At 48.9% G+C, this 24,184-nt stretch overlaps 1 protein-coding gene and 1 long non-coding RNA gene across 2 annotated transcripts in view; one reads left to right on the top strand and one right to left on the bottom strand.

The window, feature by feature from the left end:
• LOC146839538 (uncharacterized) overlaps nucleotides 1–24,184 on the top strand; it is a 1,010,507-nt gene that overhangs the window by 505,694 nt on the left and 480,629 nt on the right. The window lies entirely within an intron of this gene.
• LOC146839540 (aldehyde dehydrogenase family 3 member B1-like) overlaps nucleotides 1–24,184 on the bottom strand; it is a 247,132-nt gene that overhangs the window by 145,951 nt on the left and 76,997 nt on the right. Inside the window, exon 2 of the mRNA XM_085651596.1 lies at nucleotides 11,752–11,914. Within this exon, the coding sequence (XP_085507722.1) occupies nucleotides 11,752–11,913 (162 nt within the window). The 5' untranslated portion in view covers nucleotide 11,914. The remainder of the gene's footprint in view (nucleotides 1–11,751; nucleotides 11,915–24,184) is intronic.

Consider the following 24,184-nt stretch of genomic DNA (forward strand, 5'->3'; position numbering starts at 1 on the left):
AAACGCAGCTGGTAGGTCAAACAGGATTATCCCTGTATTTATTCCCTGGTTGAGATTAAGGGGCATATTATCAAGACAGGCGATACAATTATCGCCGCTTTAGCGGCAGAAAGCTACCGCTAAAACGGGGATAATGGGCTTGATAATATGCTCTATGGAATTCCAATTGAAGCTCAGGTTAGACGTCCTTCACATCTAACATGGGCTTCAATAGTAATTCCATAGAGCATATTATCAGGCCCATTATCCCTGTTTTAGCGGCAGCTTTCTGCCGCTAAAGCGGCGATAATGTTATCGCCTGTCTTGATAATATGCCCCCCAGTTTGATAAATTCAGTGACTTCCAGCTGCGCAACCTCTGCGCCGAATCCAGCACGAAAGACCGATTTAGAGGGATGGAGAATTCCCTTATCTTCAACAAATTTGGTCAACTGACTACTAACCCATATTAATAATGTTTTGTTCGAGCGCTGGTAGTAGTGAGATGGGTCTATAGTTGCTCAGGCAGCATAGATCTGCATTTGTGTTTTTAAGTGGAGACAATAGTAAAGCCAGTAGTAAAGCATGATGAAAAGAGACAACGGTGGCAAGCAGAGCTGGGCAGAAGAGGACAATAGGGAGAGGCAGAGATCTGACACAAAGAGGGAGAAGAAGCACAAGGGAGAGAAGAGGCAGGAGAGATACATGACTAAAAGTTAGCACGAGTCACAGTGAGTGACAATATATAATAGAGGGAGAATGTAGAGATGGAGAGAAGGAGGGGGAGGAAGGATGGATACAGACAAAGTAAGAGGGAGAAATGAGCTAACTATGAGTAACTGAACAAGAGAATGAAAGCAAAGCAAGATTGGCTTTTACGAAGGTGAGGCGGGAGGGAGATTTACAAGTGAAAGGGCAGACAAGGAGGGAGAAAGAGTGATGGGGTGGAGAAAGACATGTGGAAAAAGAGTGACAGAAAAAAGACAATAAAGGCAGAAACAAGGAAGAGACGCAAACAATGAAGCTGGGTAGCAGGGGGGTGCAGCAAGATGGAGAAAAACACCACATGAGAGAAGAGACTTTAAGTCATAGCAAGAAAACAGAAGGAAAATGTTTATTGGCTGATGCTACCACATTTGATCATATCAACTTCCAGTTACAGGATACATGGTACTTGTTACCAATGTTTTTTAATTTGAGAGATGATCCGCACTAAAATATTCACAAAGCATATCTCACTGGTGTCTCATCCTCGAACTCCCCAGAAGGACCCACATCACACCCCACCTCAAGAAACTACCGATCCTGAAGTGATGCCAGGTCAAGATGCTGACCCATGCCTACTAGACCCGGCACAATGAAGGACCAGCTTACATCAACAAACACATAACCTTCCACCCACCAACAAGACATCTACGATCTGTATCCCATCCTCGAAGACACCCACCAGGATCCGCTGAACCAACAGCAGGGAACCCTCCTCACACCTGGTGGCCAAAGCTTAGAATGACTTTCCCCCTGCATCTCAGGACCGCCCCATCACTCCAGAAATTCAGGAAAGGATTCAAGATCTGACTGTACGAATAACCAGTTAGCAACACCAGTGCCTTAAGACCCTCACGAGTGATTTGCAGCACTTTATAAATTACTCATTGATTGATTGATTCTGAAGAGGCGCAGTATACCAAAGAGTAAAGGTACACTTTTTCTGCGCCACAACACAAAATGGAGCTCTAGGGGCAGAGAACAGGTCGTCCCCCACTCATACGTTTCTATACAACAAGTGACCTGTTCCCAAGGTGAAAAAACAGTTCAAACATCTATACCCGTTGTCATATATTTTAAGACAATCTATACAGCATGTGGTCACACCATCTATGCTACTTATGGGTATGGTTCACCAATTTAAAGAGAAAAAAGAAGAGGAAATTCATACGAGGTACAATAGTCTCTATAGTCCCCAAGTGTCTGTCTCTAAACACCCAATATTGGGTGTTTAGAGACAGACACTTGGGGACTATAGAGACTATTGTACCTCGTATGAATTTCCTCTTCTTTTTTCTCTTTAAATTGGTGAACCATACCCATAAGTAGCATAGATGGTGTGACCACATGCTGTATAGATTGTCTTAAAATATATGACAACGGGTATAGATGTTTGAACTGTTTTTTCACCTTGGGAACAGGTCACTTGTTGTATAGACACTTTTTCTGCGAACAAGACTTCTCTAATTGAAACATGGAAGTGGAAGCATTCAGTGTCCTGCCACTCCCATGATCTCTACGACAACAAACGATCCGTACACACACAGGAAAAAAGAGGGACTTCAGACAGGACACTACCGAAGCTACTCTTTGCAATAAGCTGACGACTCATCACATCAGCCAGTGTCAAGAACAATGTCAATCTCATGAATGAAGCTGCCATCAAAAGTGGAACGATTCAGGACTGCATCATCAACCTGAGGAACCCCTAATCCCACACTCCAAAGAAATGAGATGCCATCAACCTCTTCTTCAGTGAAGAAGCCCAGGAGATCTGCCAGCGTATTGATAATAACAAACCTGCTTCTCTTACCGCTTCTTTTAGCTTCATGCAATAGTCATCCTTCATAATTTTAACTTTCACAGATTTTGCTGATATACTCAGCTCCTTCAAAGTTGCCTCCTATAAAACTGTTGTCTTACCTTTATAGAGAAAGACCTCTCCAGAGTAGCTCTCTCACTCCTTCTCACCCCTCTGACTAACTCTCTCACTCAAGATATCTTCCCAGGAGCTCTGAAGGCAAGTCACATTCTCCCTCTTCTGAAGAAACCCACAGAAGACCCTGATAACCTTCCCAAATGCTGTCCCTTCACTCTCCGAGCCTTCATTGGCAAGAGCATCAAAAAGGCAATCTGCACAAACTTCAAGATCACATGAATGCCAGCCACATCCTACACAACCACCAATCTAGCTTCAGTTGCAGCACGGGGACAGACAGCTACATCACAAATCATAGACAACGTCCTCCCGATCACAGAGGATCTTACTGGACCGCTCTGTAGCCTTCGACTTCATCAACCACTCCACCCTCATCAACGTCCTGAAGTCTTGAATGGGATTTAGTGTAAATATCCTTCTCTGGTTCTGCTAGTACATATTCAACTAACACCAGTTTTCATCACATAGGCCCTCCAAGTCCTAAATGATCCCCATCACCTGCAGAATCCGCCAGATTTCCATCTAGCCTCAATCATCTTTAATCTCTACATCAAGCCCTTTGGGGCTCTACTCGCTGATAAAAGCCGAACCTGTACCCATTTAGTCAACTGTTGAAGTAAACCTCGTTAAATAACACTACAACACAATGCCGTAACAGTCCACTTCTGCTCCCAGAAGCCAGCTATCCCTCCAATCACTGGCTAGCTGTATTTTTGCCTTTGTGCCTTTGTGTCCTGTAGCGCCCCAGTGCCTTTTGGCTGGGTTTGCGCTGTACAACTAGTACATACATCCCAGAACACCTACATACATAGTTTAAATTAGAGCAGGGGGTAGTGCGTCCACATGCTGGCATACCAGCACACAATTCACCACCCCAAGGATCCTGAATTTGTGCGGCTTGGGCCTAGACGCATCAGTTGGTGGCTTACAGTATGGAATCGCAGACTGATCTACTGTGGTTGCCCGCTGCAGATCTCCTGTTTATCCGGTCAGTGTGAATTCTTCGACGTGGCATCTCTGATCATGCGCTCCTCTTAATAGAATGGGGCACTCGCCACCCCACACCCTCTGCCCCACTTGGAGATTTAGGGCCAGATGTATGACCGATGTTTGCAGTCGCCAAGGGGTTTTAGGCCCGTTTGCGACCGCAAAAAACGTGTGGACCATGTACGCTAATCAATTAGAGACTCGCTAAATAGGGTTAGGGACTCGCTATTAGGACGGGGTGTTCCAAGGGTGTCCTTTCCTAATAGTGACTCCAAAACCAATGTATGAATGTTTTGCCGGTGCAATTGCGGTCACAAAACACTCGCAGTTTACTTCCCTTCTCAGAAGGGTGCTAAGGCACTCGCAAACGAATAGATGCGCAATTAATTTTTAAGGGCAGCCAGATTCTCCCGTTTGCGACCGCAAAAAAGGCAAATGGCATGTACAAATGCTATTTTGCAAGTCACTGACTCACAAAATAGCATTTGAGACTCCCGCTATTAGGAAGCGGCGTCCCTTCCTAATAGCGAGTCACCATCCCAGGAACCACTCACTGCCTTTAAAAAATGAAACTTAAAAGTTTCATTTTTATTTTTTGAATGCATCCCGTTTTCCTTGAAGAAAATGAGCTGCATTTTTTTTTTAAAAACTGCTTTATTTAAAAGCAGTCCCAGACATGGTGGTCTGCTGACCCCAGCAGGCCACCATTCCTAGGAGTGCTAGCCATTCCCAATAGGGTCGCAAATTACGATAATATTCATGAGGCATGTAATTCGCGACCCCATTTGGAATCGCAAACAGTGTCTCAGACACTGTTGTACATTAGGTTTAGCTAGTCGCAAATTCTGAGTCGCAATTTTGCCCTCACTGGAGGTAGAAAACACCATTTTCCATGATATTCTGCTGCCGTCTATCCCTAACTTCATATCCCTGAAATTAGATCTGCCCCTTACCATAGATGAGATAGACTCTGCTATAACGGAATTGCAGTCTGTGAAAATGGAAGGCCCTGATGGCTACAATATTGAGTATTATAAGCAATTCTGAGACATTCTAACCCCTTATTTGCTAAATTTTTACACTGCTGAGATACAGCGGGGATCTTTTTCACTGGAACGGGCCTTCTCAGGGATCAATGTTCATCCTACCGCCCCACCTCACTCGTCAATGCTGACATTAGGATCTATCCCAAGGCCTGGTTGACCCGCACGACCCATGCTGTTCCCTTTCTCGTTCACCCCGAGCAATGCGGGTTCCTGCCGCGTCGGAGCACTCGCCACTGCATTCGTAGAGTACAGGCAGCTCTTTCTCAGATGCAGGACTTAGACAGCACTCTGGACCTACTTCTCATAGATTTCTCTAAGGCCTTGGACACGGTCTCCTGGAACTTTCTGGATGCAGGCCTCCTGCTGGCAAGTCTAGGAGCTGCATTTGGAATTGAGGACCGCATAGCGTGATATGCGGACAACATTCTCCTGTTCCTTGCGGATCCTCGGACCTCCGGACCCCGGTGCCTGGAGATCTTAGATCCTTGCTATATATAGCAATGTGTTGGGCCTCCAAATCAATGCAGACAAATCTAACTTTGTGGAAGGAAGGGTAGATGTTGGGGAGCGGTACTGGTGTTCGGATATCCCTACCTGGAGAATTCCTTTAAATACCTGGGGATTCATGTGTCGCACCTCCCGGACTTGGCGTGGATTATCAACTTCCAGGTCCTTGCTCAGGCTCTTGATCTGAACTTTTTTTATTTTTTATTTTGGGAGTTTTACATAGAGCAAACCTGATCCAAAGGTATCAGAGCGCTTTACATGAGCGCCAGTTTTGTTACAGACGGACACCTTCATTTTGTTAGGCATGGGGAGACTACATGCCCAGAATCACAGGATGTTGAGCATATCTGCAGAAACTTGAACCCAGTTCCCCAGATTTGAGGTCGGCCGCTCTCGCCATTAGGCCCATTGTCTCCCCACTTATACTGCTGGGCTGATTTACCCCTTAATCCTTTGGGGCGCATCACGTTGTTCAAGATAGTGTGTCTCCCCCACTATCTGTACATCCTGGGAAACTATCCCTACCTCATTTCTCACAGGTGGTTCCACTCCCTGACTTATAAACTCATGGACTTTGTGTGGGCAGGTGGGCATCATAGGGCGATGTCGGAAAACAGGATCTTCTTCCTTGGTCGCCTTCCCCATTTTTGTCTGCTGTCATTATATTTTACTGACTAGTCCGACTGGGATCCTGCTAATCAGGACCCCAGTCTATGTGCTTTCTTCCCAAAATTGGATTGGTGAGTACTTAGGTACACCCTAAATTGGCAACTGGTGTACCATTATAAGCCCCTAGTATATGGTCTTGTGGTACCCAGCATCTTGATGGGGTGACCTTTTCGCCCCAAACCCATGGCACAGCCAATACTGCCTCTGCTTGATTTCTTATTCCATTGATCTCCATTTAGCTACTTTTTCTCCATCGATCATCCAGTCATTCATTCATTTGAAATGGGTTCCAATCCGCATGCAAGGAAATGCATTTTCCAAAGTTTCTCATATTCAAGATGGGCCATCCGAACCTCTATTCAAGAATACGCACTAGTGCAACTAGTGATGTTTATACCTGTGGTACCCAGGGCATAAGTACACCAGGAGTCACCCATGGGCTTAAGCATGCATTATGCCACCCCTGACCACTCAAATTGTGACTACAGGCCTGCCATTGCAGACTGTGTAAGCTGGTGCTAGCAACACTTACGACAGATATAAGTTTCCTTATATCTAAGGCCACTGCACTTAAAACCTATAAGTCACTCCTAAGGCAGGCCTTTCAGGCCGAGTGCTTGGTTCTAAGTGTTAGGGTGCCCCTGCATGAGCGGGGCACCCCTACAACCTTCGGAGCCCGTTCTCCCAAGTTGTAAGTGCATTAGCTATTACGATATGTAGAGTGGCCATGCGTTATTACGCAATGACCATCTCTAAACTGGATGTAAGGAACCCTGTCATGTTTGGTATCAAACATGTTGGAATCATACCCTCATGCCGTCAACGGTGTGGGAGGTATGATTCGATACACTACAAAGCTCCTCCGGGAGGCCTTCAGTGCTCCAGGTACCAGTCTTCCAGAACCGGACAGCAAACTAAGGCTGCTGCCGACCAGAGACATGTTTCTGCCCTATTGCTGCTGAGCCAAGCTCGAGCAGGGGAAGGGAAAACAATATATATCCTGTAACAGGGAGGTGTGACCACCTCCCATACAGGGTTTAGTGTATTGGGGCAGGATGAGGGGCGCTTGCCAGCGCCACTGAGACTGCTTGAAGGGCACACTTGGTGCCCTCCTTGCATACTCCAGTTCAAACCAGTTCAGGGAGCCGTTGGCTCCTGCTCTGGTGTTAAACTGGACAAAGGACATGGGAGTATCCTCCGCACTGTCCAGCCCCTCCTCTGGGAGGGACCCCTGAATCGTCTAAACCCTTTCCTTAGGGTACTTAAGGGCTTACCTCTGGGTGGGTCCCTATATTTGTCATGGAACAAGATTCTGATCACATACCACTTCATCTTCGACCATCTGGGTACTCTGAACCTCACTGGACTTAGTGTTGGAACCAAGACTGCAACTGGGAAGACTCCTGCTGCTCCTGATCTCGTCGTCCTGCAAGTCTGCTGCAACGTCTGTGCAAGTGTTCCATAGATGTTTTTCACACCCCTACAACATTTGAAGTCCATTCTCCCAGGTTGTAAGTGCATTAGCCATTACGATGTATACAGTGGCCATGCGTCATTATGCGATGAACATCTCTAAACTGGATGTAACGAACCCTGTCCTGTTTGGTATCAAACATATTGGAATCATACCCTAACACCGTCACTGTGTGGGAGGTATGATTCCATGCACCGTAAAGCTCCTACAGGAGGCCCTCGGTGCTCCCGGCACCAGTCTTCCAGAACCAGACAGCAAGCTAGGGATGCTGCCAACCAGAGACATGCCCTTCTGCTGCTGAGCCAACCTCGAGCAGAGGAAGGCAGAACAATAGATATCCTGTCACAGGGAGGTGAGACCACCTCCAAGACAGGGTTTAGTATATTGGGGCAGGGTGGGTCCACTTGCCAGCACCACTGAGACTGCTTGAAGGGCACTCTTGGTACCCTGATTGCATACTCCAGTTCAAACCGGTTGGCTCCTGCTCTGGTGCGAAAATGGACAAAGGACATGGGAATATCCTCCGCACTGTCCAGCCCCTCCTCTGAGAGGGACCCCTGAATCGTCCCAACCCTTTCCTTAGGGTTCTTAATGGCTTACCTGTGGGTGGGTTCTTAGGTTAATTGTGGGACAAGATTCTGACCACATTCCACTTCATCTTCGACCATCTCGGCACTCTGGACCTTGCTGGACGTCCGTTGGGAACCAAGACTGCAACTTGGTAGACTCCTGCTGCTCCTGGTCTTGTCGTCCTGCAAGTCTGCTGCAACGTCTGTGCGCGTGCTCCATACTGGTTCTTCACAGGAGATGTGGACATCCAAGACACCCGAAGGAATCTCCCTTGAAGTGAAGGAGTCACTTCCCTGCATCTGCAGGCACCGCAACACAGCTGACCGGTCTGCGGATCCTGGGCTTCCATGGACTCCAAAAGGCTCAGCAACACAGGTGGTGGTTTTGCAACTCCCTCGAGGCCTGCACTGTCTTCATTACGAGTTTGTGGCCAGTATCCCTCGTTGGAACCGCTGGAAGCGAGCCCCTGTGCACCACATTGACTTGCCATTGTCGAGGCTTGTTGAGTCTCTTTCTTAAAAATCTTCGGACTCCAAGAAACTTTAACCTCAAACAATTCCTGCAGGCAAGATCGTCAGTCATCCTCACCACATACCTTGCACTGTGGGCCTGCATCTTTGGTGTGCTACTTGAGGTCCTCTTGCGACTCCTGTGCCTCCGTCCTGTGGGTCCTCCCAAGGGTTTTATTTGACTCTAGTGGTCTTTCCTGCTTGCTCAGGGGCTGCTCTGACTTACCTAGTCGTGGTGAGTCACTTGGTCCTTGCTGGTCCAGACACTGCACCTTCTTTACTGACTACTAAGTTGTTGGTTGTTGCTGCCAAGGCTTGTTGGTGCCCCTGCCGGACACTGACCCCCTGGCTCTCGACATCCAATGTGGGACAGCTTGTAAATGGCTCCTTGTATTCCAAAGCATTGCCTGGTCTGCACAGCTTCAACTTAAAGAGCACCATCCACATCTCCTGCATTCTCGGCATCGGTCGGCATTTGTCTTCCGTGCCACCTGGTCACTCCTGAGTGGCATAGACTCTGTCCCCTCTGCTTTGAGGTTTTTCTCAGCTTGATTCCACCTTTGAGTTCCACTGGGCTCCTCGTCTTCTTCTCCAGCAGCACCTTTCCTGAAGTCCTCCTTTGTGGTCTACGGCGGTTTCCGACGTTACTTGACACCTATGCACCCGGCTTCCCTGGTGTAGGTATCCTGGTACCTGGGCTATCCAGTCAGGGGTAGGGTGACTCTCCAACCTTCCATCTTCCGCAGTGTGTCTTCTGGGTCCCCTGGGAAGGGTCCTTTTTCTTTAAAACTGTAACCGCAACTAACCCATTGACTAACATTGAGCATGCAGTCATGTTCCCACTCTGCACACAACCTTCGTGGGTTTCCTAGAAACTCACCTTGGGTGGTTCCTTGGGTACCCGACTCTTCTACGTCCTTTGGGTCCACTTTTTTCTTGAGTTGTGGTTCGCATACTACTATTTTAGTATATGGTTTGGTCTCCCCCTAGAGCCCATTGTGTATTTGTGCTACTTACGTGCTCTATTTCCTAAGTATTGTGTGTGTTGTGTTTATGTCTCCGGGTAGGAGATAATACATTGTGTTAGGGAGTGTTTGTAATAAAATAACTATTTTTATAACTACACTGTGTGATTCTTTTTCACTTAACCTATACCATAAGATTATGTACTGGTAAAACTTGCTGCCTCAAACTCTTTCTGGACTAAGCCTGAAGGCTGCTCTCCACAGCTACCAATTAGAGAGCTTTCTACGGTTGTCTAAGACCACTAAAATCACCATATGGGTTGTCTGGATTAGTGCAGAGTGCTACACTTACATTCGTGTGCACCATATACTAAGCCAGCCTCTCACAGGTGACTTTTCACTCGGTGTGTAAGTCCTCTTTTGATGGAGGCCTTGGCATGTCTGATATATACATATATTACTTGACTGCATACCTGGTACCAGTCAATGATTGGTTCGCTGGGGGTTGGGATGACCCTGCCTATCGTCTGGAGCTCCTTGTGTGTTTTGATGGTCTTCTTGACCTTCTCTATGGAACGAGGTTGCCCTTAACGTTGCCTTCCTGCACGCAAGTGTCTCCTGTCTGCTGGAGTGCAGCCATATGTTATCCATTGGTACAGCCGTTTGACTGGGATGACTCCTCTATGGCGGGGTACATAGATCTGAGAGCTTTCTAATTTGGAGGGTTTTGCTCAGTGGGACCAAATTGGCATTTCTTACTTAGGGGACATGTATAAAGGGAAAAGATAATGCCATTTCAAGATCGCTACACTAAAGCTAATTCTCAGTTTTTTCACTTCCTTCAGCTGCGACACGCCCTGCAACCACACATCTCACCAGACACCCTGCTTCCTGAATACAGTCTGCTTGAAGCCAAGATCTTCTTGGGGCACCTGGGGAAAGGAGCCGTCTCTCTGATTTACCTCTCATTGGTCATTCATGCCCCAGATGGCTTCAATCTGCTCAGACACAAAAAGGTAAATCGGATGGGGGAACTCGATGAGGATGAATGGAGGGAGGACTGTCTTACACTCCTTGAACTGGCAATTTCCTCCCGTATGCGCATGATTCTAATAAACTACCTTATTGCTACTTATCGCTACCCGCGCAATTTTCACCGAATATCTCCCAACGCCCAAGCTGCTTGCATGCGATGTGCGCTCCCAGCTGCTAATTTCTTCCATATGGCATCAGACTTCCCGGTGCTACGTTCCCTCTGGGATGAGGTGGGTCAGGAGCTCTCAGCAGGTCTTAGGCGCCCTCTGGAATTGGCTCTGCGTAATGTGCTGTTGGGGCTGGTGGAGGAGCTCGGGGGCCCACGGGCTGAGCACGTTTTCCTTGGGGTGGCCTGCACGGTGGCCAGGAGAGATGTGGCACGCACATGGAAACAGCCAACGCCCCCATCGATCTTGTGCTGGCACAGGAGGGGTATCCTGTTGTGCACAACAGGAAAATCCAGTTTATGCTGCTCGTGGGTGTCCTCATAAGCATGACAGAGTGTGGAGAAAGTGGTGCTCTTTTTATGGATCATCGAATTCATGTAATTGATATCATTTGTCTAGATGTTGCCATGTCTTGTTGTGTTATTCTATGCAAATCACTTACTATATGTGATAATGTCTGTCCTTGCCACTAAAATTGCAATATAAAAAACTCAAATACTATGTGGTTACATAATTCTAACAGAAGCAACCTCATCAGGCTAGTGTCACAGAAAAGCAGGAAGGAATGGGCATCAAGGCTTCTCTTGTTACCCTCCTATTATTTGAAATTCCGTCTACCCCCATATCCAACAAGCTGGCCACTACTGCTCTTAAAGAAACAACACATTCAAGTATAACCGATCAATAATCTCACTTGTCCTGCTGCATATCCTCCCTTGCTTCTGTACTGTTATCTTTAGCCTCACTGTTGGACAGAGCTCCATTGTTTTGAAGCTAGATGTGTACTTCAGCCTTTAAATCTACCATTCGTACGTGCCACTGCCCCTCACCTTATGTTGTTCCTCTTTAACCCCCACTAATGGATGCCTGGTGTACATATCTCCTCCCCCTGATACTGAGACCCCTCCTCCTCACCGCATCTGTTCCTGTTCCTCATAAGTGGTTGTCTTGTGCACCTCCCCTTTTGTGCTTACACACCATCTCACCTTGTGAAAGCCCTGTGCCTGACCCTCATTATTGGCTGCCCTGTGGACATCACTCCTTTTCCTTGTACACCCCTCTCTCTTTATAAAACTTCTGAGCCAGTGTATCATTAATACCTGTCTTGTGCACCCCCCTTTTATTTAGGCGTTGGCTCACCCTGTGTAAGTCCTTGGCCAGTGCTTCAATAACTGCGTCATTGTTCTCTTCAGCGAGCCTCTTGAGAGCCTGGAGTTGGGCCAGTCGATACTCATGGGGTCGGGTCTTGCCTGAGTTGAAAGTAGTCCTGAGACGAGCCACAATGTCCTGGAAACCAGACATTCTGAGGAGAGAAAGAGAGCAGAGAGTCATATACCCCCACTTGTGGGACCACCACTATTTGCTGCCTGAGAAGAAGACCAATGCCAGCTAGAACTGATATGCATTAGGACATTTTAGACCTGTGAGCCTTAGGATGGTTTTTTCCTAAATGTTCGGGTTCCCTTATGCATTTAATAAGAGGTAGGTTTTGTTTGGGAGCAGGTAGAAATGTAATGTTTGGTGTCAATGGAATTATAATTTAAGATTCCCTTTATTGGTAAAGTTGGATTTGACATCACAATTCTGAAAATGCCACTTTTAGAAAGTTTCCATTTTTTTGTGCTAACCATTTTGTGCCTGCAGCCTTTTTACTGGGCCACATTACTAGATGTAGTTGGCCTTTATGTATTTCTCCCAGAAAGCGACACAACAGAGGGACTAGGTGTTGGCAGGATGGGCTGTTCAAGGCACGATGGGGGGAGGAGAGATCTGTGAAAGCTCACTGAATTGCCTATTAACCCCTCTTCGGGATTTGACTTCAACGGAGCAGAATGGTCAAGGTTTACTCTTGGGGGAGGAGCTTAGCGCGTGATCAAGATGGCCGCGTGAGCCTAGAGCTCCCGAGACCCTCGCTCCCTCCGGCAGCTATCCTGTCTATTATCCTGCTTTTGATGCCCGGAATATTGGAGGGGAGCTGTTGCTGAGGCGAGAGCCGCTGTCCGGATCGAAATCGCCCACCGGAGACCGAAGTTGTACTGCCTGGAAGTTTGTGGCCTACTCCCCGCACGGTGCCCGGGACTTGCGTTGGCACAGTGCCCGTGCACTAATTGAACAACTGTGGCCGGGCTGGGGAAGAGTCGGCGGAGGGAAGGTGTTTTCACTTTCACTTTCACTTTCGCCTTCCAGTCTCCACAGCGCCCGGGACGGGGCGTGCGTAGTGCCAGCCACTGGTCGCATGGTTGATTACTCTGTATGGGCAAGGAGATTGTCTACACGGCAGATTGCGATGTCGACCAAATCGGACGCCGACAAACAGAAGCCCAAGAGTACCAGGCGGGGCAGCTACACCCAGACTCACAACATGGACCGTTATGCCCATCAGAAGGGGTCTCCGGGCGGATCGGGCCCGATACTGGAGGCCTCGAAGGACGCGACACCTCCCTCCACAGAACTAACCCTGCAAGATATCATGGGGGCCATCGAAGGGATGAAGTCCTCGATTGGGCAACAATTTGAGACCCTGGCACATAAAGTGGATGCCATATCGATTGACGTCAATCTGGTTCGGGCAGACCTGGGGAAAACTAATGAGCGGGTTCAGTCCTTGGACCTCAAGACTGCCGGCCTCCTGGGCGATGTCTCCGGCCTTCAGCAGGAAGTCCGTACCCTGCGGACGGCAAATGATCACTTTGCCCGACGGTTGGAAGAGTTCGAAGGCCGTGCAAGGCGCAATAACGTGCGCATCATTGGGGTCCCGGAAAATTCGGAGGAGCAGTCGGTGGACCTGTTCGTGGAGGACCTGGTGGTGAACCATCTGGCGCCCAAAGGCCTCAGTAAGTTCTTTGCTGTCGAACGGGCCCATAGAGTCCCTGGCGGGAGGCCCAAGGTGGGGGCCCCTCCGAGGCCGATTGTCGCCAAGATTTTTAACTTCAGGGACCGAGATGCCATTCTGCAAGCATCGCGGGTGGCCGGCCCGCTGCCATTCCAGAACACTACTGTAAGTTTCTATCCGGACTTTACCCAGATGGTGCAGAAGCAACGGCAAGGCTTCCTGGCGGTCAAGAGAAGACTACGTGAGATGGGACTAAAATATGCCATGCTCTTCCCGGCCAGGTTGCGGGTGGTGTTCGAAGAGCGGACTTTCTTTTTTGAGTCACCTGACATGGTCGGAGACTGGCTGGACACATTGCCCCACGGACGGACTGGCGTGGAACGCTCCGGTGGCGCAGACGGTGGTGGGGATGAACACTGAGCCAGGACTTAAGTACTAGGACTCCGGTTCCTCCGGGAGGTTGATTATCCGGGGGGTAGCGGGGGCAGTATGGGAGCTTTTTCCTCCTCTGGGGTTCTTTTCGTAGATTAGTCGTTATAAGGGGCGACAGGCACACTGCAAGTTGGGGGGCACTTTAGAGCTTACGCAGGGGTGCAGGGTGGGGGGTGGACGGGGGTTGTTGTTGGGGTTGTTGTTGTTTTTTGTTATGCAAGGCGTAAAGATGCAAGCTTCTGTGACTCGAGTCTGGTTCCACGCGGGGGGTGGTGGTCTCCTTACATGTTGGGATGGGGGGTAGGGGCCTAAAAATACTCAGTTGGAATGTAAATGGCTTGGGGGATCGTATTAAGCGTGGGATTGTCCTGCAATTTCTGAAGCGATGTACCCCTGATATTGTCTTATTGCAAGAGACGCACTTGATTGGTAACACGTGCTATGCACTCAATCGTAAAGGCTATAAATTTGTTGCACATTCCGGGTTTTCCTCGGGTTCTAGAGGGGCGGGAATACTAGTCAGGTCCTCTCTGCCATTCGAGGTTGACTCCACTACCGTTGACGATAGGGGACGCTTTGCGGCAGTAGCGGGGCGGTGGGAGGGCAGGACCCTGGTCCTGGTGTCGGTTTATGTCCCCCCTGCACTGCAGCCCTCTACACTAGCGGACTTAGAGAGGACATTGTTGGATCTCCCAGAGGGAATGTTGGTGGTGGGTGGCGACTTCAATGCGGTTGGCTCTGGCCTGCTCGACAGACACCCGCAGAGGAGTTCGGGGGGGGCTCAGAAGTGGCTTCAGAAGTGGCTTCCTGATTTTATAGATACCCTTGGGCTGGTTGATTGTTGGAGACTGTTGCATCCCACACAACGACAATATACTTTCCACTCAGGGGCGCATGGCAGTCTCTCCAGAATTGATTATGTCCTTACCCTAGCTGCGCACGCCTCCTTTGTCTCTGAGGCCAGGCACATGGCACGAGGTATTTCCGACCATTCTCCGGTGTGGATCTGTATGGATGTTGGCAGAGGAGTGGGTGGTAGGGTGGCCCCAATTAACCCGTGGTATTTCAGGGACCCTGCGACTCGTAGTGCGGTACTGAAGGCGGTCGACCGTTACTTTCACGAAAACCTCGGCTCGGTCACGTCGGCGGTGTCCTTGTTGGGAAGCGTTCAAAACAGTGATTAGGGGTGAGGCCCTCTCCTTGATAACAGCGGCCAAGCGTCGGAGAGACGCGGAGGTCGCCCAGCTTGAGGCGGAGATCGCGGATCTAGAGTTGGCTCTGGAAGGGGAGGTCACGGCGGAGGCGCTGCACAAGTTGAGCCTTAAACAATCGGAGTACAGGGCCCTCGTGACGGATGCGGCCAAAGCCCTGAGTAGGGAACAGCGGGGCCGTCTGTACGACGTCGGGGACAAGGCCGGGAAATTGATCGCGTGGCTGGACAAAAAGGAGCGGGTCAATCGTGTTGTGCCGGACCTTGTGACGGAGGATGGCGTCATGGTCACGGAGCCGGATGGCATAGTCCAGTGCTTTGCGGATTACTTCCACACGGTCTATACCTCCGTGTCGGACAGGCCAGTGGAGGATTCATGTGAGCTCCTGCGCGATCTTGCCCTGCCTTGCCTCTCCGACATAGACAGAGACGATCTTGATGGCGACATCACAGTCGACGAGATTGCGGGGGCTATCCGTTCTTTGCGTCCGGGCAAGGCCTCGGGTCCGAATGGCCTGCCAATTGAGCTTTACAAACTCCGACAGGACAAGATCGCTCCGCATTTGCGGGCTATGTTTGTGGAGGCGCGGGAGACGGGCTGCCTCCCGCTTGACCAGCGCCTGGCAACGATCGTGGTCATCCATAAAGATGGCAAGCCCAGGAACCGGTGCAGCTCATACAGGCCGATCTCGCTCCTTAATGCTGAGCCGAAGATCCTTGCCAAAATCCTCGCAAACCGGCTGGTCAGGGTGGTCGGGGATCTGATCCACCCTGACCAATCTGGCTTCATCCCGCATCGTAATACCGCGTTGAATCTTAGGCGCATCCACGGAGTGATCGCAAGGGTGGGGACGATGCGGGAGCCGGCCATGGTGGCTGCGCTCGACGCAACGATGGCATTCGACACGGTGGAGTGGGCATACCTGTGGGCTGCGCTTGCGAAATTCGGCTTCGGGCCCGGATTTGTGGGCTGGGTAAGGCTATTATACGAAGGACCTCTCGCCAAGGTCGCAGTTAACGGTAGGGCGTCCCGTCCCTTCGACCTGGGGAGGGGTACCAGGCAGGGTTGTCCTCTATCGCCGCTGCTGTTCGCTCTCGCCCTTGAGCCGCTGGCGGCCTGGATACGATGGCACCCAGATGTGAGGGGGATTCGATGGTCCCCTGATCACGAAGACCGCATTTCCCTCTATGCCGACGATATTCTGCTCTATCTCACTTCACCCCGGAAGTCCCTTATAGTTGTCTGCGACATATTGACTTCCTTCGGGAGGAACTCGGGGCTAACCATTAACTGGGGTAAGTCATATCTGTATGCCCTGTGTGGAGACGTCCCGGTTCCCCCGCGGAACTGCCCGATCCAGATCGCCCGGGAGGGTTTCCTGTATCTTGGGATTTATATCTCTGCCGACCCAACGGTACGGTATGAGAGGAACCTGCTCCCTCCGTTGGCGCGCCTGCGGCGGGATGTGGCGGGCTGGCGGCGGCTGCCGCTTTCCCTCCTTGGCCGTGCGGTGCTATTCAAAATGATGTCTCTTCCCCGTTTTCTCTATGCCCTGCAGAACACCCAGGAGCTGGTTCCGGCCAGCTACTTTCGGGAGGTTGAGAGTCTACAGCGTTCGCTGCTGTGGGATGGCCGCCCGCGTATAGCGATAGCAAAATTAACTCTCCCTTGGTACGACGGGGGTATCGCGCTTCCCGACATCCGAAGATACTATTGGGCCTCCCAACTGAGCGCGATCAATCATGGAGTCTACGGTCCGGCGCTTAGCCCTGGCTTTGCTATGGACCGGTGGTTGCTGCGGGGTGGTGGCTATTATAGAGCACTTTATTCGAGGCCACCGGCTGGGTCCCTCACAGGGCCGACCGGGGTGGCGGTGCACGTGTGGAAGACAGTCACGAACTCCCTGGGATGGAAGGATAGGCTCACCCTCGCCACTCCGTTGTATGACTCGGACATGTTGGGGAAACTCTGGCACTCTAAGGGATTCGACAAATGGGATCTGATTGGCATCTCCAGGGTGGGGGACATGCTGACCAAGGGGCGGATTAAGTCGTTTGACGAGCTGCGGACGGAATATGCGCTTGAGGGCACGGAATACTTCCGGTACGCGCAGGTGCGCCATGCGCTGCAGTCGGTCCTCGTTGAGGGGGAAAAGGTGCCTGAGTCCTCTCCATTGGAGGACCGGATCCTGGACGGCCATATGCCGGAGAGCACAATCTCCCTAATTTACAAAAAGCTTGTGAACGTTCGGACCGATCTCCTCCTGGGGGTGCGGGACCAGTGGACTAGAGACGGTCTTGAGCTGGACGATGAGGATTGGCAGTACGCTGTCTCCTCTCCTAAGGAGGTCGCAATCCCCGCCAGGTTGCGGCTGGTCCAGCTTAAGATACTCCACAGAGTTTATGTCACTGGGCCCCGATTGGTCCATATGGGTTTCTCCGAGGATGGGCTGTGTAAGAGGGGCTGTGGGATGGTGGGCACCTTTCTGCACATTATATGGGAGTGCGGTGCGATTGCAGAACTATGGAAGCGGATTCACGTTGTGATGCAGGAGGTCACGGGTATTGTATTGCACCCAGAGGCGCGGCGCTGTCTTTTGAATGTGTGGGGTCCTACAGACTACGACGCGGCGCAGACTCAATGGGTGACCCTAGGTAATATGGTGGCTAAGCGAGATATTGCAAGATTGTGGGGATCCCCTAGCCCGCCCACCCTGGATGCGTGGAAGGACAACATGGACTGGTGCATGTTCCGGGAGAAAACGGTGTATAGTGCGCGGGGGAGGCCCAAGAAATGGCATAAGGTATGGGGAGGTTGGAACCAGTATAGGGGGTACATATGTTTGCCTCCTGCCACTGAACCACTAGAGGAGCAACTTTCCCCCTAGCCTCGCTTCCGACTTGGGTCTTTCTGACGCACCTCCGCTAGAATGTTAGCGCCTCTGCTTCTCCCTCCTCCTCTCAATCGGTGGCTTGATCTGATGTTGGAAATGGGGCCGCCCCCTCGTTGGGAACTGACGCGAACTTGTGATGTATATTGCCTTGCTTGTTGTGTTCATTTTCAAAATTGGAACCTTTGTTTTTATCCTGCATGAGAGCTATAGATGACTGCACGTGTCGATTGACGAGCTGCCGAACCTCCGGGTTGTCGGCTGAATAGCTGTGTATCTGAATTATACGAATAAAGGTTCTTAAAAAAAAAAAAAAAAAAAAAAAGGTTTACTCTTGAAGGGTTGTGTGAAGCACAGATCGAGCTCACACAGCACGTGTATCACTAATAAAAAATATAATGTCAAAACAGTGTTATAAAAGTTTAAAAATATAAGATGTGAGACTTGGTTCCCCTACCACCCTCCCAACTGGATTTGTTCTACTCCCCTTTATTGCTCAACTCAGGGTAGAAAAGGAGAGCATTTCAAGGAGGTGAGGAGACTTGGACATTCAGAACACAAATACCCTTTAATACCAGAATGGCCAGTCAGTTCCTTGCTTGATGAAAAGTACTTTAATACATTAAGAATGAAATGCTACACATATAACATCGAACAAATAAAACTACAAATACAACTCCCTGACTCCCTCCCTATCAGAGATCTGACATCAAACATTTTAATGGTACTAACGCTGATGTTAGCATTGAGGATCATTTGTAATCACCAGCTGACTTCAGAAGCCTGGAACCCAGACTATCGGATCAGTGTCCACGTCATGTTCAAGACATTGAGTTTCTGAGTGCGGGTGTTTTGAGTGTCAGCACCAGCCCATCATTAAAGTCATGCAACCCAAACAGAGTAACAGGTTACTTACCTTCGGTTAGATGGAGTTTCTAACAGAAAGAGCGTTACCGAGGGTAAGCAACTTTCTCTTCTCATAGAGATCTCTAGTTGCACATTGCTTACCTCCTGAATAGATCTCACAGCAGTAGCTATTCGGAAGTGAGTCTATGAATGGACTCAAACATAAAGCCCTGCAGGACCGAGTGGGCAAGATGGCCCTCTTTTTAAATCTGACTGTCGAGGTAGTAGTGCTCTGTGAAAGTAGGTAGGGACACCTATGTAGCCCCCTGGCAAATGTCGAGGAAAGGGACTAATGCAGTGGTTGTAGCTTTGGCCCTGGAAGAAGGAGCACAGAGTCCTTCTGGCCAATGTGCAGCAGATCTTAATGCAAAGCACCATCCAGTGGTAGATAGTTCTCCTTTCCACAATCTTGCTTTTTTCACTCCAGAGAATCCCAAAAATAGCTTATCGTCCACCTGGTGTTCTTTGATATGATCAATATAAAAGATTAACACACTCTTGCGGTCCAACCACTGAAGTCCCTCCTCCTCCTTGGAGCACAGAATGCCACTAAGGTGACGTTTTGACTGACATGGAATGGTGCCACAACATTAGGCAAGACAGCTGCCCGTGTACTCAAGACTAGCTTGTCTCCGATGAAGGTGGTGTATGGCAGCTTGAAACAAACAGAAACCCTGAAGTTCAATCACATGCTACATCAATGTTATGACAACGTGGACCACTGTCTTAAGGGTGAGGAGCTGCAAGGGGTAGCTGGGAAGAGGCTCAAAGGTACTGCACTGCAGATATGTGAGGACCAACTGAAGGTCCCACTGTGGCATGACAAAGGGAGAGCAAGGAGACAAATGTAAATCTTTCAAAAAGAGCATAACAGCTGGAGTCTTAAACAATGAGGGCTGATCTGTCAACTGTAAAAAGACCAAACAAGCCGAAAGTTTTCTTTTAGGTGTGCCCAGGGCATAACCCTAGGGAATGGGACAAAACAAATAAAATGTCAAATAATTTTGCCTGGAGGGGGTCAATTTGCCAAGTACCGCACCAAGCTACAAACCTGTTGCAACACAGCCATATGCTGTTTTGTTGAGGGACACCTGGCTGCCAAGATGACATCAACCACCTCCAGAGGAAGTTCAAAAGTGTTCAGCTGTCGCTGCTCAATCTCCAAGTGTGAAGGTGGAGTTTGCAAGGGCCTGAGAGCAGAACTTCTCAACAGCTCCTTTGGCCAAAAGGGCTTGCACTTGCTGCTGCAAAACAGACAGCTGGTCCTCCACCAGTCATTGGGGGAACGGTGGAAGATGGCCACCGAGAGGAAGCTCTAAGGAAGGGCTACAGAGTTCAGAATCACTATTCAGTGAATATTCTGGTTTATACCCTGCTCTCCTCATGAACATCTATCGACCTCCACAACAAGATACTTACTAAATTTGAGCAATTCAAATTAATTCTACTCACTTGTGCATTCTCTGAAGATTTCTTCGATAGGGGGTTCACCTAAACTGGGCTGTTTGATGTGCTCTGCCTAACGTCTCCAACACCGATCCCTGCTGCGGCTCTCCCGGCATGCCTTGTCTGGAGCTGCCAGACATCTACTGCTGATGCTGAGGGTGACTCTAGTAATCCTGGGGATTCTTGTTGCAGCCGTGCAATGCATGGAGTGGCATTTGGGAAGACCAAGGCCTGTACGGGGACCCCCGCCTCCCCCACTCAACTGTCTGAGTACTCGGGGTTAAGGCTGGCTTGCCGCAATATAGTTGCGGTAGCGGGGTTAGTGCCGCGCGCTCTACCCGCTCAGGATTTTAATGTTAAACGTGTAGCGCGGGTGCCGCGATTATAGCAAAAGTAAAGAAATAGATGTTTTTTTCTATTTCTTTACTTTTGCTACAATCGCGGCACCTGCACTGTACGTGCCGCGATTATAGCAAAAGTAAACATACTTATAAGGTCCCAATAGCGAGACCTATTGGCTATGCAAATGCTTGTTTGCTTTTGCTATAATCGTACAGGGGAGGGGGCCTGCGATATTCCCATATGGCGCCACGCGCTCCCGCAAGGAAATCGCCAGACGTGCACGTGTTGCCATTGCAAGCAATGCAACGCGTGCACGTTTTTGCCCCCAAAGCTGTGCCGATGTCATTAGGTCTCTCTCCTACGCAGCGCATGCGCGCTGCGTAGGCGAGACCTCAAAAGGGCTCAATGTTCAATAAGCATTCACAAGATTTCCATGGATGGAAAGAAAAAAAGGACTCATTGCTCAAAGATTGGTTCCCAGAGCCCCACGGTGCGGCCATCTTTTAATGGTTTTATTCTAATCTCCACAACAATACAAGCCTTCAACGCAGTCTTTTTATCATGGCCACCCATGTACCTGCCCTATCCTAAGTATTCTAAAGCTTAAGATACATTTCCTCACCCCATTTTCACCTCCTTCTCACTTTCCACTTCTCTCAGTTACAGTCTGGAGTGATTTCTGTTGCTTGTTTAGTCATGAACCTAACTCCCTAAGAACCTTTGAAGCAAAACTGGAGCTAAACAGCTACAATGCCTATAAAATTATATATCCTCCTAACCTAACAAAAAATGCTTCTAAGAGACTAAAACAGGGACTCTTCAACTCCCTCCCAGAAACTCTGATCTCTGTCCCCTATTTATGTCCGAAAAAAAGAGTGACAATAAGTGATCTCATCTTCTATACGAAAAGACGAGCGCAACGGAGGAAAGCCCTGTCCTCATTGCTTCTAAGACAACTCCTCATGGTTCAAGTCTCTCGGTGGCTCCCTCTCCTGCTTACAAAGCAGGTACAACCATCTCCATATATAACAATGGAATAATCCTCATCCAGTCCTCAGACCACAATTTAGAATTATTTGATGACATTTTCTCCAGGATCAAAAACGCATTGACTAGCAATGATTCCGCCCTTTCGCAAGGTCCTCTACTTCCTCAGATATGGCTGCTACTTCCAGCGCTCCTCACCTCTCTCTCCCTCTCTCCTCTATGGTGAATAGCACTCATAACACTAATCGGTCGCCTCCCCCTGTAGGGTCTGATGTCCCCTCCGGGAGTTACCAATCCTTTTTTAACCCATACCTCACCGCTACTGCTGCAGATACAGAGATACACAACTACGATAATAACACCACTACCCAGATTCTTTCTTTGTCCTTCAAAACCTCAGGTGCTGATTCTTCTATCCTCCCTCTGACTCTTCCCCATGGCTCAATACAGGATAATCTCAGAGTCTAAACATTCAAACCCTACTAGCAATATGTCCTTTACGACCCTAACTCTCTTATTTAGTCAGCCCTCAAGACCTCCACCTCCCCTCCTCAAGGCCTACCCCATCTTCAACCAGTCGTCGCCTAAGAGGGATCTACATTATCTGGGGTATGCCAGCACCACAGTCATCGCCTCCTTCCTTCCTGGCTCCTTGATCCAATCCATGACCATTCATTCATACTCTATCCTCATGCGAATACCTATGCATTGATATTGCTAGCAACAACAGACGTTTATACATGCGCTCTACCGTCTGCTAGAAGATAACTTCACATTCTTAGAACAAATTATGGATATCATATCAGCCAATCAAGGACAACATGGCACTCATATCTTCCTTGGAGATTTTAACTTCCACTGGAATGACCAGAATCACTCTGCACTCTGCAGTGAACAGCCTTAAAACCTTCCTGGATGGCCTCAACCTGGCCCAGATTTGCGATAGTCCTGCACACAATAAGGGTGTGACCTTAGATCTAATCATATCTAATGCTAATGCCATTCTACTTGAATCTATAGTCCCTTGCGATTGCACTCACCACTACCGCACGACATTCTTCACCATGGAATTGGTGATAATTAATAAGGCTCAACTAAAGAAACCTTAAAATCTGGAAAAAGGGTTCAAGAAATATAAACCTGAATGTTCTTACCGCCTTCAGTAACAACTTTTTGCCCCTGCCGGTGGAATCGTCAGACGTCCATGAGCTCACTGACCATTACAATAATACCATGATAAATATCATAGACGCAATTACCTTCAGTTAAAAAGAGTGTCCACCAAAAACTCTAAACCATGGTAAAACGGGAGCCTAAATGCAGAAAAACTAAAACTGAGACTGGCTGAACGTAAGTGGAGACTCGCGCCGTCCCTCGATCACCTGAAGTTTCTAAGATCACTTAGACACACATATAGCAAACACAGCAGAAGCTTAAAAGGAAACTTCTCCAGAAATCAGTTAGATAATACCAGAAACAGACCCAAAAAACTATTCGAGCTAGTCAAACTACAAATGAATAGAAAATCCTCCCATCCTCTACTGACCAATTCAACAACCAAACTGCAATGACTTTTCCTCCTTCGTCTTGGAAAAGACAAACATATTTTACATGGAATTGAGGACAGCAATGGAGGAACTTCCAGACTCACCACATCTTAACCTCCCCACATCTCATATCACTGAGCCCTCACTTCTTTCTGGGCAATCACGCAAAATAATGCCTTGTGACACACATTTAACTTTTATGAGGAAAGTATAATTCTCAAAATTCTCACTGATCTGAAACCCCCTAAGCACTTCAACCACCCTCTACCATCGATTCTCTTCAATGAGTTTAAATTTTCAATACTCCCTATCTGAACCAAGATAGTAAATACCTCATTACGTCAAGGCACTATCCCTGAATGCCTAAAGTCTGGGCAGGTAACCCCTATTTTGAAGCAAGCCATGGCATATCAGGCGGCCCATAACAACATCCGGCCAATCATTAACATTCCGACCCTGGCGAAGCTCCTGAAGAAGTGGGTGCACACTCAACTAGCCAACCACATAGAACAACTACAACTATTAGACCAAATCCAATCAAGCTTTAGACAGGGACATAGCACTGAATCGGCTCTAACGCACATTGTAGACCATGCGCTAAAATGCTGCATCAAAATGAATCCTGCCTTCTAGTTCTCCTAGACCTCTTGTCAGCTTTTGACATGGTTAAACATGCCTAGAATTACTTGAAAGTAGGATGGGGCTATCTTTGCCTGCCCTGAATTGGTTCCCCTCTTTCTTCCACAACAGATCGCAACGCTTCAAGGTAATCAGTCCCTTTCCAATTCTTCACCTGCCCCATTAGGTGTCCCTCAGGGCTCAACGCTGTCTCCCACCCTCCTTAACCTGTTCATGGAGCCTCTAACTGAAATTCTGAACCTATCTAACACCCATTGTCACATGTATGCCGACAACACCCAACTCTGCTTGAAAATCTCTTCCCATGATGATATCTGAAAGAGCATAAATAATTCCTATA

Source organism: Triturus cristatus, chromosome 4_1 (genome assembly GCF_964204655.1).
Source record: "Triturus cristatus chromosome 4_1, aTriCri1.1, whole genome shotgun sequence".
Lineage (NCBI taxonomy): Eukaryota > Metazoa > Chordata > Amphibia > Caudata > Salamandridae > Triturus > Triturus cristatus.